Source organism: Arabidopsis lyrata (genome assembly GCF_000004255.2).
Source record: "Arabidopsis lyrata subsp. lyrata unplaced genomic scaffold ARALYscaffold_2, whole genome shotgun sequence".
Classification (NCBI taxonomy): Eukaryota; Viridiplantae; Streptophyta; class Magnoliopsida; order Brassicales; family Brassicaceae; genus Arabidopsis; species Arabidopsis lyrata.
This window is the reverse complement of record NW_003302554.1, coordinates 14,904,623-14,923,413: the sequence shown is the minus strand read 5'-3', so window position 1 is coordinate 14,923,413 and position 18,791 is coordinate 14,904,623. Positions and strand designations below refer to the sequence as shown.

Genomic DNA, 18,791 nt, shown 5'->3' with positions numbered 1-18,791 from the left:
TTTTTCGGAATCGCGCTTCCACCACGCTTCCGGGCGCTTCTTGAAGCTTCCGATTCCGTTTTAGCTTCCGAAGCGGGAATCGGACTACAGACGGAGCTTCCGTGCTTCCTAGGTCATGAATCATGACTGTCACTATTTATTTATATAGTCATGATCGTAAAGTCCTCTAAGAACCAGGAAATCTATATTATGAGAATTGCAGACACAGAGTAATGTAGTATACATTTTAAAGCCAGATATATTAAATACCACCAAATACAGTACGTTTATTACAAAAACCACAAAAATAGAAAATTACAAACACAAACGAGTCTTTTGGAGAATACACCTGGAATGGAAAATTCAATACGAACATGCACAAGACGTTACACAATAATGCTTAGAGAGATTGCAAGAGATGGGCTTAACGAGCACTTGTGTTGGCTCTAAGTTTTTTTCGACCGAACTTTTCAGCGAACCATTCATGATTATGTGAAGTGAATATGTATCCAATCACCAAACCACAAAATACACCAGGTCCATAGGCTATTGCAGCTGCTACCCAGTTAAACATTTTTTCTTCATCCTCTAACAACTCCTCGGGTTGCTGTGATGTAGGATTCGGGACATGAGTTTCCCCACAGATATCTTCGAGACCGTAGAGTCCATGGTTGTCCAAGAATGAAGAACATCTCTGCCTTTGAAACTGCGTGCCTCTTGGCACTGGACCTTGGAGAAGGTTATGAGAGAAGTTCATGTATGACCGAAAGAAGAGTTTACCAAGATCTTGTGGGATTTGACCTGACAGCTTGTTACGTGATAGGTCTAACGTCTCGAGCTTTGTCAGATTTGCCCAGACCCGTGGGATATCGCTTGTGAAAGCGTTACCTGACAAGTTAAGAAGACGCAGTTCCTCCAAACAACCAATGGATTCAGGTATTTTCCCATATATCCTGTTTTCCGAAAAATCAATGGCTCTGAAGTCTTGTCGGATCCGCTCAAAACTCATCTCTACTCCTTTATTCACCATTTCCATGGAGCGATAAATAAGAGAAAAATTCTGGATATCTTCAATGTACTCGTGACTTCCATCGACTAATGTAATCATTTCACGCCAACTGGAAAAAAACTGAGGTGGGAGTGTTCCAGTGAAGCCATTGTTTGATATATCAATGATTCTTAAACCCTGAAACCCAATGGACATGTTGGGATGATACAACGGACCGTAGAACTCGTTTGATCGAAGGATGAGAACTTTTAAAGATGGTAGAGATCCCAACCAAGATGGAAACTTATCCTTGATTTTGTTGCTTTCCACATTCACAAAATGCAGACGTTTGCTGTTGATCAAAGACTTGGGAAACTTCCCTTCGAGCTGGTTGCGACTTACGTCCAAAGATTGTAAGTTGGTAGCACTGGAAAATAAATCAGGATCAAGAGTTCCACTGAAGTTGTTGTTCCCAAGAATTAGCCCCGTGAGATTGAAATTCCTTAAACATAAAGGAATCGAGCCGTTGAAGAGATTGTTGGACAAATCTAAGAAGTGTAACCCTTTCAGCTTGCAGATCCAAATGGGAAATGGTCCTCGGAATGAATTGAAACTCAGATCCAACACTTGGATCAGTGTTTCTTTTGAAGATATTTTTTCAAAACTGCTAAAAGAATTGTGAGACAGCATCGCTGACGACAATCTCCACAACCAACTTGGTACCTCACCTTCCAACTTGTTGTTGGAAAAACCAAACATATGGAGGTTAACTAACTTTGACATAGACCTAGGGATTGGTCCACTGATATTGTTGTGGGCAACATCTAACACTACGAGGTTGAGAAATTTCGATATGGATTCTGGGATTGAGCCATCTAATCGGTTATGAGTAAGAATTAGATTCTGAAGCTTAGATGATGAAGATATATTAGCAAACTCTATAGGTCCTGTGAATTGGTTTCTATCCATATAAACCAATGTTAACGAAGGAATCGAGAACAAAGATTTAGGGAAAGGCCCGAAAAATGAGTTTGCACTAATATCAAAAGTCACCAAGTTTTGGAAGACACTCATGTCAGATGGAAGTGATGTGAAGTTTATTAAAGAAGATGCTAAAATCGGAAAGCTTCGTTAAATTAGCAAATGAAATAGGAATGCTGCCACTTAAGCTGTTACGGTCAAGTGACATGACTCTTAGTTCGTTTAGGTTTCCGATGGAAGATGGAACTTCACCTACCAAATGATTACTCCAAAGGTCAAGATCTAAGAGAAGAGAAAGGTTTCCTATGGAAGAAGGAATTTCTCCTATGAGATCGTTATCTCCAAGGCTAAGGTTTCTTAGATTCTTTAGGTTGCCTATTGAATCCGGAATCGCACCGACCAATCTATTAGAAGAAAGTTCAAGATTTACCAGACGAGAAAGGTTTCCTAGTGAAGAAGGAATCTCTCCTATGAGATTGCAACTAGAAAGGTCTAGGTGACGAAGATATTGGAGTTTAAAAAGGCTACTGTTAGTTTTCAAAGAGTTGTTGAGAAGGGTGTTATGAAGGTTGAGTGATATCACCTGGCCAGATTTATCATCGCACTTGACACCCTCCCAAAAACAACAATCAGTGCTCTCATTCCACGGACTTGATTTAGCCTCAAAGATCGGAAACTCGTCTCTGAATTTCAAAAGACCGTTCCTTTGGTCGTGGCGGCAAAAGTGGAGCAAAGGAAAAGCTAGAGAGTGTATAAGGAGGGAGAAATAGATGGTAATAATACAAGAAACCCAATAACAATGGCTTCGAGTCATCATATCTATCTTTGGAGCTAGTTTGTGTTGTAAGTAATGGGTTAATTGTGCTTCACTGGTTCTCTTTAAAAAGAAGTTAAGAAGAGGAATTAGAAAACCCTAAGTTGGTATGTGACATAGCTAGTCTTGCCTCAAGTTGTCGGTTGATTTGTCGAAGTGCAATGGAATGTGATCAACTCCAGATTTTCTTGCACTAACTGATTCAATTCTTCTAAAATATTTCGTACGTTTACTAGTCTCAAATTTTATTAACTTCTGTAACATTTTTTAAAAAATCATTATTATCGTTGGCTTTATAGATTCTTTCGTATGATTGACTCTATTAGAAAAATAAAATAAAATATGTGATGGACTCTGTTAAAACTCCTCTGATGAGTGCAATGGAATGTGATCAACTTCAGATTTTCTTTCAGATATTTAGACAAATGTATTCATGTAACCAAGAAAAAAAAAAATATGCGCCATCAAGATTTAAATAACCAAAGAATCACGAACTTTTCGATGTTGTATTCCGCATCAAACCATCAACTTTTACCACAAGCTTAGCCAACTTTATAATCCAAAACGAAATATATCATCGTTCTTCACAAAACCCTAGGTAGACTATGTCCATCTGGAAATTTGGTTTGAGATAAAACCAGAAGCAAGAGGAACAACTCCGATGAAATTTATAGGAAATTCTCACTATCCTCTACTTTAAACCATCTCAATAATTAATTCCGAGTACTAGTAATTACTTTTGGTACTTTATGGCCAGATACTCACATGTTGGACCCAGTGCCGGCCCGGTAAATTTGGGTGCCATAAGCAAAATTAAACCCCATAAAAAAATATATTTTAAATTAGATTTTTACCATTAAAAAGAATATTGTAGTTGTCTCTAAACGCCCACAATATTTTTAAAAGGCCCTATAAAAATTATTGTTTATAAGAAAACTTAACAAATTTTTAGATAAAAATGCCCTCAAGTTTTGAGGCCCAAATCGGTGGCTTCAGTAGCTTGTCCTCTGCGCCGGCCCTGGTACTTGGACCATTGCAGAATATCATGATTTTTTTGTATTTTTTTTTTAGAAAATCATGATTTACGTACGTACGAGCCTTTCCCATTTGGGAAAAGTAATCATGATTCATGCATCTATACATATACGCATACATTTACTTCGGTTTATGTAAGTTTTTAATCTTATGATTCATATAAGTAAATCATTTTCACTTCTAACCCTCGTCTCACAAAATTCTCTGTATTAGTTGACTTTCTCCGTTGACAAAAAAAAAAGTTGACCTATATACTATTTCAGTGGAAGACTACAGTTGATGCATGAGACGATGAGAGTATTAAGTGTACGTAGAAACTTAATTCAACCAGATTATGAATACTAATAATGTTGGCGTACTAATCATGATTTTTCCTTCTTTCACTCATTACTTTGTGGTCACATGTTGGAGACCATTGCAGAGAATCATGTTTTATGTACTACTGACCGTCTTCTTCTTGAAGGACCACCGTCCTTTTAAGGTGATAATTCATTGTACTATCACTTTTCAGTTGGAGATAAGAGTTCTGGATCGGATTTATTGTTATTCATCCCACAAAACACTGACTTTTGTAACAACAATATGTAAAGTTTGTTTTCAGGCCCATCTGGTTATCTATAGATGTAACAAAATAAAAAAAAAAAAAATACCAGTGCAAATTAAAAGGAAAAAAACTTTGAGTACATCTACAAAATTTAGTTTTCACATCTCGAGATTCAATATGAATTTTTTTTCTCTTTAAATCGTCCTATCATAAAATTAAATAGCATCAAATTTATATTACCTACTTTAAAAAAAAAATCTGTTTCAGGAAAAAGACAGACACTGACTTCCTTATCAACGAGCTAACGGACCAAATAATCGTGGTCGTATCGTGCGTGGTTGATTTCCAAATTGATAATCTTTGAACTGTGAAGGCCCATTACTACGAAATTACGAATAGCCCATATATAAGCTCATTTGTTAATTTAAAATTTACATGATTTTATGAAGTCAAATACTCATTCTAGTATAGTAGTATTATACACATACATTTACTTTGGTTTAGAAAAACAAATGATGGATCGAATGGTTAACTATGGATTTTTCCTTCTTTCACTCAATCCCCTATATATTAATAGAGAAACATTTTTAAAAAGAAACCTTACCATGATGTGTTATTAACAAAATTGTCACGCTGACATGTCGCTCTCACAATGATTTGGCTTCTATTTAGATAATTACCCAACTTTTATTAGACTATTTACAGAATTTGCCATTAGTCTCATACATCCATATATCCCACTAATCAAAAACGAATTTCTAATTAAAAATTTAAAAAACACACAATCTATACAAGACAAACTTTATTATCTCTATATTAGCAAAGACAATTAAATGTAACATAGGATATATGCATAACAAACTGTAATGGTCTATATATTACTAGATTAGTTACAAATATGCCATGATATTCTAATTATTCCGTTAATTAACATTAAACATCAGTAATACAAACATCATATCTCTATCTATACATAAAGGATTCGTGTATATGTAGTATATATATATATATATATATATATATTTATATATATATATATTTAATTGATCTAAGGTCTATATTTTTAAATCCAGACTAACACACACACATATATATATAGATATATTTAACAACTCAAACATGTAAGCGTATAATTCATGTAAATTAATATATTAGAATATATTTTTATAACTTTTGTAAGTACAAATTTTCCTAGGTTCATAAATCCAAACTACATTTATAAAATTAATTCTCAAAACTAAATCTATCATAAAATCAACAATAAATTAATTTTTCAAATTTTGAAGGCAATCTAAATTTCAAAAATTAAACGGAACCCTACAAAAATATTTCTCTATAAATATACCAAACACACATCTTCTTAGTTTTCGAGCAATCTAAATTTTTTAAATCTTCATCAACTCTTTTACAAAGATGTATATGTGTTTGTTATTTAAGTTGCGTTAGAAAAGAAATTGTCGTCTTTAATTATTTTACGGGTAAAACGAATTCTGATACGAAAAATCGATGATTGGAATATAAAACGTTTTTTTAACATGTTTCATAATTGTACACTAACAGATTTTGGATTCCGGATAATAATGCAATAATTTTTATAACTAAAACTACAATGCACTTCTTTAATTGTCATTTTACCCGCACTATGTGCGGGTAATTTATCTAGTGGATTTGTAATTGAGTAACTTCTGGTAAAAAAAAAAAAAAAACTTCTGTTGTGCAGGCAGCCGAGCGAACGTTCAAACCCCCACAATTAATATACATACGCCATGAATCATGAACTGTCATTATATGTATAGCCACGATCTTAAACTTCTTTAAGAATCAGTTGCTCTATATTTTATAGTGAGAATTGCAAAACACAACGTATATACATTTTAATTTTAAAACCAAGGATATATTAAATACCACCAAATACAGTACGTTTATTACAAAACCATAAAATAGAAAATTAAAACACAAACGAGTCTTTCCGAGGACACACATGTAAACAAGACGTTACACAATGCTTCTTCAAAAGTTAGCGAACACTTGTGGTGACTCTGACCTTTTTTTTTCGACCAAACTTTTCTGTGAACCACTCATGATTGTGTGAAGTGAAGATATGTCCGATCACCAATCCACAGAACACACCAGGTCCATAGGCTATTGCAGCTGCTACCCAGTTGAACGTTTTCTCTTCCTCCCCTGAGTACTCCTCAGGTTGCTGTGATGTATGATTGGGGACAAGGGTTTCTCCACAGATTTCTTCGAGACCGTAGAGTTTAGGGTTGTCCAAGAATGAAGAACATTTCTGCCTTTGAAATTGTGTGCCTCGTGGCACAGGACCTTGGAGAAGGTTATGAGAAAAGTTCATGTATGACAAAAGGGAGAGTTTGCCAAGATCTTGAGGGATTTGACCTGAAAACTTGTTACGAGATAGGTCTAATGCCTCGAGGTTAGTCAAATTCGCCAAGAACCGTGGGATATCGCTTGTGAATGCGTTACCTGACAAGTTGAGCAGACGCAATTCCTTCAAAACGCAGATAGATTGAGGGATTTTACCATAAATTTGATTTCCAGAAAAATCAATGGCTCTGAAATCTTGTCGGATCCGCTCAAAGCTCATTTTTACTCCTTTATTCACTATTTCCATGGACTGATATATTAGAGAATAAGCTGGAAGACTTGCCATGTACTCGCCATTTCCTTCAGTTAGTGTGGTCATATCACGCCAATTGGAAAAATAGTGAGGTGGGAGAGATCCAGTGAAGTCATTGTGTGATATATCGATGACCCTTAAACTCTGAAACACAATGGACATGTTGCCATGATACAACGGCCCATAAAACTTGTTTGATCTGAAGATGAGAACATTTAGTGATGGTAGAGATCCCAACCATGATGGAAACTTGTCTTTGATTTTGTTGCTTTCCATATTCACAAATTGTAGAGCTTTGCAATTGATCAAAGACTTTGGAAAATTTCCCTCCAGCTGGTTGCCACTAACGTCCAATAATTGTAACTTGGTAGCATTGGAAAATATATCTGGAAGAGTTCCACTGAAGTTGTTGTTCCGTAGAGTTAGCTCGGTAAGAGAAACAGTGAGATTCCTTAAACATGGAGGAAGCGAGCCACTGAAGAGGTTGTTGGACAAATCTAAAAGACGTAACCATTTAAGCTTGCATATCCAAAGAGGGAACGGTCCTTGAAATGAATTCGAACTCAAATCCAATCCTTTGATCAATGTTTCTTGTGAAGAGTTTTCCAAACTACTGAAAGAATTGTGAGAAAGCGTCACTCCCGTTAGTCTCCCAAAGCTTAGATGTTGAAGATGTATTCACAAACTCTATAGGTCCTGTGAATTGGTTTTCTTTCAATATAACTGTTCGTAGCAAAGGAATAGAGAACAAAGATTTAGGAAAAGGCCCGTGAAATGAGTTTGAACCAACATCAAAGTACCTCAAATTATAGAATCCGCTCATATCAAATGGAAGCGTGGATGTGAAGTTATTATAAGCTAGGTTTAAATAGGAAAGCTTGGTTAAATTGGCAAAGGAAATAGGAATTTTGCCACTAAAACTGTTTAAGTCAAGTGACATGACTCTTAGCTCGTTCAGGTTTCCCATAGAAGCCGGAACTTCACCTACCAAATGGTTATTCGAAAGTTCAAGACTTATGAGACGAGAAAGGTTTCCTAATGAAGAAGGAATCTCTCCTACGAGATCGTTATACCCAAGACTAAGGTTTCTTAGATTGTTTAGATTGCCTATTGAAGCCGGAATCTCACCTAACAATTTATTCCAAGAAAGATCAATAAATGTGAGACGAGAAAGATTTCCTATTGAAGAAGGAATCTCTCCTTGTAGAAAGCAATTACTAAGGTTTAGGTGACGAAGATATTGGAGTCTAAAAAGGCTACTATTGGTTTTCAAAGAGGTGTTGAGAGATGTGTAAAGGTCGAGTGTTATCACCTGGCCAGATTTATCATCGCACGTGACACCTTTCCAAAAACAGCAATCACTGCTCTTATTCCACGGACTTGGGTTCAACTCATTGATCGGAAACTCGTCTCTGAATTCCAAAAGAGCATCCCTTTGGTCATGGCGGCAAAAGTGAAGCATAGGAGAAGCAAGAGTATGGATTAGGAGGGAGAAATATATGGTAATAATAATACTAGAAAAGCAATAACAATGGCTTAGAATCATCATATCTGTTTTTTGAGTTTGTGTTGTTGCTTAATGAGTTATGCGTATGCTTCATTGGCTCTATTTAAGAAGAAGAAACTCTTTAGTGGATTTCGGTTGATTTTGTCAAAATCTTCAAGTCGCTTTATCATCAATGAAACTTGTATCACGTGTCTCGAAATTTTCCACGTAAACCCTATTATATTGACTCATTCAATCTTGTTTAAAATATCTCTTAAAGCTTAGCCAATTTCTATTCCTAAACAAAATAGATCATCGTTCTTCATAGATTTCTATAGATGGCTAGAAAATGTCCATCAAATATTGATTTGACAAATCAAAAGACTTAGAAATTAACACTGCCTTTTAACTCCGGCAACATACACTGATTTCTGCATCAACAAGATGAAAAGTAGTACTGTATCAAGCTAAAAGGAAGAAATTGACTCAAAAACTAAACCTTGTGGCCTGTGTGGTTGGTTTCCAAATTGATTGCCTGTGAAGGCCCATTAATACGAATGGCCTACATACATGTGCTCATTTTAATCCATGATAACATAGTCATGCATCTATATAATACAACTACATTTATTACAAAGAAAGAGTCAAATGGTTAATATTTTAATCCATAATAATCCAACTCATTTGAATCTATCAAATATACTTGAGGATCCAAGTCCAACTATAGCAGTCAAATCTTCGGCGAAAAATAGCCTCCAAAATTTTCCTCGCATAGTCGTGGAAGCAATCCACTGTTTGTCCTCATCAACCAAATGTGAAAGCCATTCAGAATTACAAACATGAAAGAATAAAAAGGATTTTGCAAAACATTTAAAATATATTAAAAAACACCTTTTTAGCGCCAAAGGATAAGAAATCATTTGCCAACAAAACCAACGAAAATTCTTCGAGTAGTATTAGTGGGTAGGGCCACCAGGAGTAAACGACTAAAGCATGTGTGAGAAAAAGACGAGAGAAACTGTTGCTTAATTTTGAAATCTCTCTTGATCTATTATTCTCATGCAAACAACCATTAATGATTAATCTTTACGGGAGAAAAATAATAGTATGATATTTTTGAGTCCTGATTACTACTAGTGACATCGAATGATTACAATTACTAATAAGTAATACCTAAAGCTTTCATCACGCGTCTACTTAAACATTGGTAAATATATTATACCCATGTTAATCATTCTCTTAACTCATATAACGTCAGAAGATCAATGACATCGAGCAGACACGTTATCCCCTTTTTATTCGCTTTTGTTATTACACAAACTAAAAAAAGAATGTCCCATGAAAAAAAGCAAAGCCAATAAAGAGAGTAATACTATAATAAAAACATGCATAAAAAGAGGGACAAATAAGTAGTGGATTAAGGCATCAATTTCGTCTTAACACACACTTTTGATTAAGTAACAAGACTCAGCGCCGTTATCTTGGCGCCATTCACGCTTCCGTCTTATCTTTTGTCTCCTCTTTTTAAATTCAAAATCCCTTAATCCCTAACCTAATTTAACTATGCATTACCTAACTAAACCCATATATGAACACATTATCTACTACAATACATCCAATTTACCCGAAACTAGTATGTTTATAGTAACTAGTAACTGTAAAAATAACAAACCTTCGGTTCAATATTTTACAAAAAGGGACATTTTCACCATTTTTAGGTATGAATGAAATGAAACGTTAGTTGTTTTTCTAGAATCTATTTTGATGTTAAATGAAACTTTAATACAGTTAATGAATGCACATTAATTTGAAATAAGATTGCTCAACGTATTAACTCCTACGAAAAGATTTGATTCCAACAAAATGCAAATTACATAGATATCACAAAACTGAAAACTCCTCGTCTTTTTAGAAAAAAAAGTCACACTTTTGCATTTGGCATTTGACTATAACAGTATATTTTCGAGAAGACGCAAAGTCATTACGTGCGTTTATATTTCGTTCCATTCATGTACCAATACTACTACTTAGGAAATAGGAGACTATTAAGACTTTCTTGCTTCCCAATGCCCCCACTAGTAGCAAAACCTAGTTTAATTTATTCCGTTTTTCAACACTTTAAGAAAAGATTTAACAATTGACATATAAGAAAAACGTAAAGAGGAATCTGAATGGATAAACAAAGGTGAAACGACTAAAGTTTAACAATAGACTAAAAAGAGGATTTGGTTAAGCAATATTAAGGTATCAACTAAAACCATAAAATAGTAAAAAAAGAGTATTTAGATTGGAGAAATTAAGGTTACTTTGTTTAGGAGCAGCACGTTGATAACCAAAAAGCCATAATTAACGCTTCCATCAGCGCAGGATCCTTCTCTCTTATCTCTCTGTCTCTACCTCTCTGTATATATATGTAGACCTTCACGTAATAGATTCGTACCTCAAACCTCAAAAGCAATTAAGTTCTGTGTTTGGACAATGACTTCTCCTTTCTTCTTTGTTTTCCTTTTCTCGTCTCTTCTCATAGGCAATGTTGATGCCAACCCAAATTACAAAGAAGCTCTCTCCAAGTCATTGCTTTTCTTCCAAGGTCAGCGATCCGGTCCTCTTCCTAGAGGCCAACAACTCTCCTGGAGGGCTAGCTCCGGCCTTTCCGATGGCTCTGCTGCTCATGTACAGACCCTAAACCATATTTAACTTGATACAGAATTTATCTTTGTTAGTAACATTTATAACTAATTAAGCAGGAGAATTATATGAATTGCAGGTGGACTTAACCGGTGGGTACTATGACGCAGGAGACAACGTCAAGTTCAATTTCCCAATGGCGTTTACCACCACTATGCTCTCATGGAGCGCACTGGAATACGGTAAGCGGATGGGTCCTGAGCTGGAAAATGCACGAGTGAACATCCGTTGGGCCACAGATTATCTGCTGAAATGTGCTAGAGCCACTCCCGGAAAGCTTTATGTTGGGGTAGGAGATCCTAATGTTGATCACAAATGCTGGGAACGGCCTGAGGACATGGACACACCTCGTACAGTTTACTCTGTATCCCCTTCTAACCCTGGTTCTGATGTCGCAGCTGAAACAGCAGCAGCTCTGGCTGCAGCGTCTATGGTTTTCAGGAAAGTTGATTCTAAGTATTCACGTTTGCTGCTCGCAACAGCTAAGAATGTGATGCAGTTTGCCATTCAGTACAGGGGAGCTTACAGTGATTCCCTTTCTTCATCCGTCTGTCCTTTCTACTGCTCCTACTCTGGTTACAAGGTCTGCTTTCATATGAAACTAAACCACTCTTACCACTACATCAGATCCTCATTTTAAAATGTGAATTTATGAACACAGGACGAGCTGATGTGGGGTGCGTCATGGCTGCTAAGAGCAACGAATGACCCTTATTACGCAAACTTCATAAAATCGTTAGGAGGTGGAGATCAGCCTGACATCTTCAGCTGGGACAATAAATATGCTGGTGCCTATGTTCTTCTGTCACGGGTTTGTCTCTCTGCTAATAAAAACTCATAGAGAACATAGCTTATAGCAACACACTATCTGACTCACTAATTCACAAACAAAATCTGTTTACTTTGTGGCAGAGAGCATTACTTAACAAAGACAGCAACTTTGAACAATACAAGCAAGCAGCTGAGAATTTCATCTGCAAAATCCTTCCAGATTCTCCTTCTTCCTCTACCCAATACACTCAAGGTAACCTAATTCATGATCTCGAACACAAATTGCTAAACAACAACCTCTTCATGCTTACTAATTACATGTTTTACCAATTACAGGAGGATTAATGTACAAGTTACCTCAAAGCAATCTTCAATACGTAACCTCAATAACATTCTTGCTCACAACTTATGCCAAATACATGAAATCCACAAAACACACATTCAACTGCGGAAACTCCGTTATCGTCCCCAACGCCTTGATAAGCCTATCGAAGCGACAAGTCGATTACATACTTGGAGATAACCCAATCAAAATGTCGTACATGGTTGGATTCGGATCCAATTTCCCTAAGCGAATCCACCACAGAGCATCTTCGCTTCCTTCACACGCACTTCATTCCCATTCCTTAGGCTGCAATGGCGGATTCCAATCATTCTACACTCAAAACCCTAACCCTAACATTCTCACAGGAGCAATCGTAGGAGGTCCAAATCAAAACGATGGGTATCCAGATCAGAGAGACGATTACAGCCACGCAGAACCGGCGACTTACATCAACGCCGCGTTCGTCGGACCTTTGGCGTACTTCGCCGCCGGTCGTTCGGCTTGAAATTGATTCCGCCACCGCCACCGCCACCGCCACCGCCACCGCCACCGCCACCGCCACGATCTCCGATGTGTAGTTCCATTGTTAGTTAAAGATCCGTTGGCTTAAGCCTAACGTGAAAATCAGAAAAGGAAAAAGTAATTTTAATGTAAACCTCTTAATGGGCTAAGACCCAATATTAATGGACCCGGCAGAAATATTTCTCGTGGTCTTATTTAATTCTTTTACGCGTTTGATAAATATTTTAAACAAAGCCGTTAATTCCACAGTGACCTTTTTAGTTTTTATAAGAGACATCAAAACGCAGCGTATTGATCGAATCGGTTTGGTTTTGTGTTCGATTTTTCCGACCTAAACCGGTGACCAGTTTGGGTCTCCGAAACCTTAATAATATAAGAGATGTCTCTTTGGGCCTATTTTTTATTTATGTGAAAAATCTACCCGCTCTTTTATTTTAAATTTTTCATATTCTTGCATTAGACTGATAGTGATATCCAGGATTAAGTCTAAAACATAGCATAACCAACAAATCGTCCGATTAATCACAGAAGTAAACCAGTCTGACAAACAAAAAAATTGTCTATCGGATCTTTTAACTAGAACTTAGCACCGGACTGAAAATTTGTCTATTGGATCTTTAGCCATCATGTATACATAGATTATAGAACCTATGAATGAATCGGTAACGGGTTGCTTGACAAATTTCAAAAGTATTATGTACAGAAGATCTTCACTCTCATTTGGAATCCCATTAATAATTGGTTACTAACAAATTTACGCCATACATAACACGAAAAACATCACATTTATTAAAATCCACAAAAAGTCCAAATATTTTGTCTAATGAGAAAAAAAATTACATCCAGGTGTCTGAAGAAGAAAAAAAAAAAGAGTAAAAATGTAAGAAGGAGGTCGGCCACAGGGCGAGGTCGACGCAAATGAAAACGCCAGGTGTCTGAGAAGAAGGGAGCAATCGAAGCTGGTATTTGATTTTTCAAATTTTATTATTGTACCGAAGCACTATTTTAGATATGAATGAAGTAAGAACTATTTCACATGACAAAAATAGTACGTTAACTTATTCAACTTTTCAAACTTGCTTCTTTTGTTTGCTACTATATACGATAACACTGTTATAGAATGTTAACTCATTGCTCGTTGATTTTAAATTGTAATACAAAACAAATTATTCGAAGTATAACTTATATCTTAAGTAATATTGGTATGGTGGTTTTTACTCTGATAATTAAATTAGTGATTGTGGACAAACGGAAAATCAGGAAACCAAAATTATGTTTATTGATAGATAGATAGATATAGGCCTCAAAATATTTTTGGTAGATTTGTTTTTAAATTTATCATAACTATAAAATAAAACTCTGTCACAACAATAAAGATAACTCAATCGTAACTGTATTTTTCATATATGTATGATAGATATATAAAACAAGTTTATTTTGTTTCTTTTAATTATAAAAAGTTTTGCAATTGTTTTTTTCGTAGTAATTTTGCTTTCTCGAAGTATAATAATTTACTGGCCAATACTATAATGGCTATAACTACATCCATGTCCATTAACCCCACAAATGAATTGGCAATCTAAAAAAAAATAAAAAAATTGGCAATCTCCCCATATGTAATTTATCTAACCAAATCAAATCATAAACTGAAAAAAAAACAAAAAAATGTTCATGAACTAGAATTTAACCCGCGGTATACCGCGGAGCTATATTTTTTTAAAAAAATGTAATGTTATTTTTTAAAAGATTAACTGAAGATATATCATATTAATTTGTATTTTTAAATGTAGATATCTATCTATCAATTTTTGAAGTATAGATACGAAAACATACATTTTTTTAAAAGTAACGATGTATAGTGGATTTTAAAATTTTGAATATTTTACTCAGCAGTATACCGTGGGTCGTTTTTTTATAACTAAAAATTTTAAATTTAAGTTGGATTTGTTTTGTTAATATTGTTTCTTTTGTTTTGTGTTTAAGATTGTATAATTATATTTTGATTGTTAATTTTAGGATTTCATCCGTGATATACCGTTATTTATTTATATCGACCCAAATCCGTCATCCCATATAAACCCGTCTATATTATCTCGTTAGCTAAATTATTTGTATTATAAAATCCAAGAAAATAAATTATTATTGTTATAAAATCTAATAATTTTAGGATCTCACCCGTAGTATACCGTTCTTTGAACAATTTTAAATTTATACTACTAATATATATTTTAAATTTATCATATAAAGTATATGATTTCAAGTTTTTGTGTTTTTTTATTTATTTAAATAAAGCAACAGCTTAAGGGCCTGATTGGTAACAGCTGTAGCTTTACATTTTTTGCTGTAGAAATATGACTGTAGGTTTATTTGCTGTGGCTGTAGATTTTATTGCTGTAGAATTTTGGCTGTAGAATTTAAAATTTTGGAAAGTTGAAAATTATGTGATTTAGGAAAAAAGGCTTTCTACAGCCAAAAAAGTGAATTAAGGAAATATTTTGGCTGTGAGAAAAAAAAGGAAAGCTAAAGCTTCTAAAGCTTGATTGGATGTATTTCAAATCTTTAGAAATTTTTTTGCTTTGTAAAGACTGTAAAGCACTTGCCAATCAGGCCCTAAATGATGATAGATATAGTTCTTTTTCCTGTATGTGTATTTGATTTTTCTATGTGAATATTTTGATTATTATAAATTAGTATTTTTATTGCTATGCAAAATGTTAATATAAATATTTGCTATAATTTTTTTTGAAGATATATAGAAAGATTGTGTAGAGATTTTTAGAAACAAATTAGGCAAGATATTGTTTGGTTAATATCTTTTATTTAAATTTTGTAAAAGTAATAATAAATGCCAATGGCATTCTTTGTAAATACTGTCCAACTTCAGGATTTATTTGCTAAAAGTGTTCCAAAAATGTATATATAGATAGTAATTTGTTTAGAAATAAAAGAAGGAAATCTAATAATATCTTAAGTCAAAAGTCAAAACGTAAAGCTAAATATGATAATTTATATATTTGAAAACGATTCACTTTACAGCTAAGCACATAATTTGATTAGAAGGTAAGATATAGTAGTAAGGAAACAAATGTAAAGAAATTAATTGCAAATTCAAAATGATTGACCGGTACAATCATCTTATGTGTATATTACACATTTGCTCCAAACTCTCTTCTCACAGACCCATCTCTGTCCATTGTCGCGGATCAGTTCTGTCGACTCTACAGATTCTTCCGCGGTTTTTCAATTTTTGAAAGTCTCTCTTTTTGACTCTTCACCTTTTTTTTTACACCACAACGGTTAAAAAACTTACGACTTCTATAAATCCCGTGAAAAAAGTGGGAGAGATTAAGGTGCGTTTCATCGATTGTGATGCAGAGACGAGGTAGATCGTCGGAATTTCATCGACCGGGTTTCATTAGATCGGAGACTCATCGGAGACGTCGGCGTTGAAAAGGGTTTTGTCACGGAGAAGGTTCCCGAATCTTCTTCTTCCTTCGGTTTGTCTTCTTCAATCTCCGATTCGCTTCTCAGGTAATTCTTACTCCGACTACTTTCTCGTCAATTCTTCGTCTTTCTCAATTGGATCTGGAAATTGTTTTCTGGGTCGTTATCTTTTTTCGATTTCATTGTAAATTTTGCAGCTTTGAATCAAGTGCTCTGTTCTTTTTGCTTGTATGTATAAGATCTTTGTTTCTCTTGTTTAGTTTATACAATTTTGCTTTAGTTGTGAATCTGATGTGCATCGTTATGAACAGGTGTGAACAGTCCATTTAGTTTTTGTTTGGTGATCTGATCTTGGTTGGATGTGAAATGCAAAGATCACGGAGAGCTCTTCTGGTTAGAAGAAGAGTTTCTGAGACTACTTCTAATGGAAGGAATCGCTTCTACAAAGTTTCATTGTCTCTGGTTTTTCTCATATGGGGTCTTGTCTTCTTATCTACATTGTGGATCAGTCATGTAGATGGTGACAAAGGTAACTTTTTGAGTTCCTAATTTGGACAGAATGCAAAACATTTATTAGAAAATGGTTAAAAAAAAACTGAGCTTTAAGTATGACAATCATGAAAATGTATAGACCATATCTTAAGTGTATCTAAGGCTTACTCTTGGGCATTTGCAGGTAGATCTTTAGTGGATGCAGTTGAAAATGGTGAACCAGATGATGAAAGGGCAGATGAGACAGCTAAGCCTGTTGATGCACCATCACTAGAGTCTGCCTCTGTTCATTCTACTCCTGATTTGAGTCTGGATGTTGATATAGCTGCAGCCGGAGAAATCAAAGGCTCCGAAACCATCTTGAAGCAAATAGAAGTCGATAACACAATCGTTATCGCAGGAAACGTTACAGAAAGCAAAGACAATGAGTCTATGAAGGAAAGTGAGATAAATAATAACACAGTTCCAGGGGATGATACAGAGACCACTGGTTCAAAGCTTGATCAGCTATCTCGTGCTGTTCCGCTTGGCCTTGATGAGTTTAAGAGCAGAGCGTCTATTTCTAGAGACAAATCTTTGTCAGGCCAAGTCACTGGCGTTATTCATAGGATGGAGCCTGGTGGGAAAGAGTACAATTACGCAGCTGCTTCAAAAGGTGCAAAGGTCTTATCTTCTAACAAGGAAGCAAAAGGAGCTTCAAGCATCATATGCCGGGACAAAGACAAGTATCTCCGAAACCCGTGTTCTACTGAAGGAAAGTTCGTTGTCATAGAACTTTCAGAAGAAACGTTGGTGAACACAATCAAGATTGCAAATTTCGAGCATTACTCTTCCAATCTGAAGGATTTTGAGATTTTGGGCACCTTGGTTTACCCGACTGATACGTGGGTTCATCTAGGGAACTTCACGGCTTTAAACATGAAGCACGAGCAGAACTTTACACTTGTAGATCCCAAATGGGTGAGATATCTAAAGCTAAACTTGCTAAGCCATTATGGTTCAGAATTCTATTGCACCTTGAGTTTACTAGAAGTCTATGGAGTGGACGCTGTGGAACGAATGCTGGAGGATTTGATATCAATCCAAGACAAGAACATATTGAAACCCCAAGAAGGAGACATTGAGCAGAAAGAGAAGAAGACAATAAAAGCAAAAGAGTCATTTGAAAGCGATGAAGACAAGAGTAAACAGAAGGAGAAGGAACAAGAAGCCTCACCAGAGAATGCGGTTGTGAAAGATGAAGTATCAATTGAGAGAAGAAAGCTGCCAGATCCGGTGGAAGAGATAAAACATCAACCAGGAAGCAGAATGCCGGGGGACACTGTCCTGAAGATACTGATGCAGAAGATAAGGTCGCTGGACGTAAGCTTATCAGTTCTTGAGAGTTACTTGGAGGAGCGGAGCTCGAAATACGGGATGATATTCAAGGAGATGGACGTGGAGGCGAACAAGAGAGAGAAGGAGGTGGAGACTATGAGACTGGAGGTAGAAGGAATGAAGGAGAGGGAAGAGAGTACGAAGAAGGAGGCGATGGAGATGAGGGAGTGGCGTAGGAGAGTGGAGACAGAGCTTGAGAAGGCTGAGAATGAGAAAGGGAAAGTTAAGGAGAGGTTAGAGCAAGTGTTGGAAAGAATGGAGTGGATGGAGAAGAAATGTGTGGTTGTGTTCACAATCTGTGTCGGGTTTGGGGCTATAGCAGTTGTAGCCGTGGTTCTTGGTAAGGGGAGAGGTCGAGCAGAGAATCCAGGTGGCTTGGCTTGGCTTCTGTTATTGATAAGCTCCACATTCGTTCTGTTCATTTTGTCACTTTGATGAGAGAAGAGTTCTCAGTTTTGGTCTTTTGTTTTCGTTTTTACTGTAGAGTTAAGTTGAGTCTTCTATATACCCAATAAAACTATAGAAGATAACTAGATAAAGTTATTTCTGTGCCTATGAGGTTTCAAATATGTACAAGAGTTTTGTCCGGTTCAATGGAAGATTAGTATTGTTGTCCCCGAAATTCCGGTTTATTTGATACGGGCTTTGATTACCAACCAAACGAACAAATAAACAGACAGTTGAAATGATTTGGCTGATTTAACCGA

The 18,791-nt window shown here is 35.7% G+C and overlaps 4 protein-coding genes across 5 annotated transcripts; 2 read left to right on the top strand and 2 right to left on the bottom strand.

Annotated features, from left to right (window-relative positions):
- Positions 1 to 220: 220 nt before the first annotated feature.
- On the bottom strand, positions 221 to 3,530 carry LOC9324898 (receptor-like protein 12). Its single transcript, XM_021034280.1, is given in 2 exon segments — positions 221 to 2,060; positions 2,062 to 3,530. Coding segments are annotated over 2 exon segments (2,361 nt in total). The 5' UTR covers positions 2,766 to 3,530; the 3' UTR covers positions 221 to 403.
- Positions 3,531 to 6,190: 2,660 nt separating this feature from the next.
- On the bottom strand, positions 6,191 to 8,649 carry LOC110231120 (receptor-like protein 12). Of its 2 annotated transcripts, none has more exons than XM_021036028.1 (2): positions 8,292 to 8,649; positions 6,191 to 7,592 (listed from the first exon to the last, which is right to left on the bottom strand). In XM_021036028.1, exons 1-2 carry the CDS (start codon positions 8,306 to 8,308, stop codon positions 6,359 to 6,361), a joined length of 1,251 nt encoding a protein of 416 aa, XP_020891687.1. In that variant the 5' UTR covers positions 8,309 to 8,649; the 3' UTR covers positions 6,191 to 6,358. The 2 variants fall into 2 exon arrangements, 1 of the variants encoding a protein (XP_020891687.1); XR_002334217.1 differs by having other exon boundaries at positions 7,560 to 7,702.
- A 910-nt stretch (positions 8,650 to 9,559) lies between these two features.
- Positions 9,560 to 12,963, top strand: LOC9324897 (endoglucanase 9). The gene is made up of 6 exons (XM_021009965.1): positions 9,560 to 11,138; positions 11,233 to 11,736; positions 11,815 to 11,964; positions 12,066 to 12,177; positions 12,261 to 12,762; positions 12,793 to 12,963. The coding sequence occupies exons 1-5, from the start codon at positions 10,944 to 10,946 to the stop codon at positions 12,752 to 12,754; spliced, it is 1,455 nt and encodes a 484-aa protein (XP_020865624.1). The 5' UTR covers positions 9,560 to 10,943; the 3' UTR covers positions 12,755 to 12,762; positions 12,793 to 12,963.
- A 2,930-nt stretch (positions 12,964 to 15,893) lies between these two features.
- On the top strand, positions 15,894 to 18,706 carry LOC9324896 (uncharacterized protein SLP1). The gene is made up of 3 exons (XM_021035963.1): positions 15,894 to 16,302; positions 16,527 to 16,744; positions 16,892 to 18,706. The coding sequence occupies exons 2-3, from the start codon at positions 16,582 to 16,584 to the stop codon at positions 18,517 to 18,519; spliced, it is 1,791 nt and encodes a 596-aa protein (XP_020891622.1). The 5' UTR covers positions 15,894 to 16,302; positions 16,527 to 16,581; the 3' UTR covers positions 18,520 to 18,706.
- Positions 18,707 to 18,791: the final 85 nt, after the last annotated feature.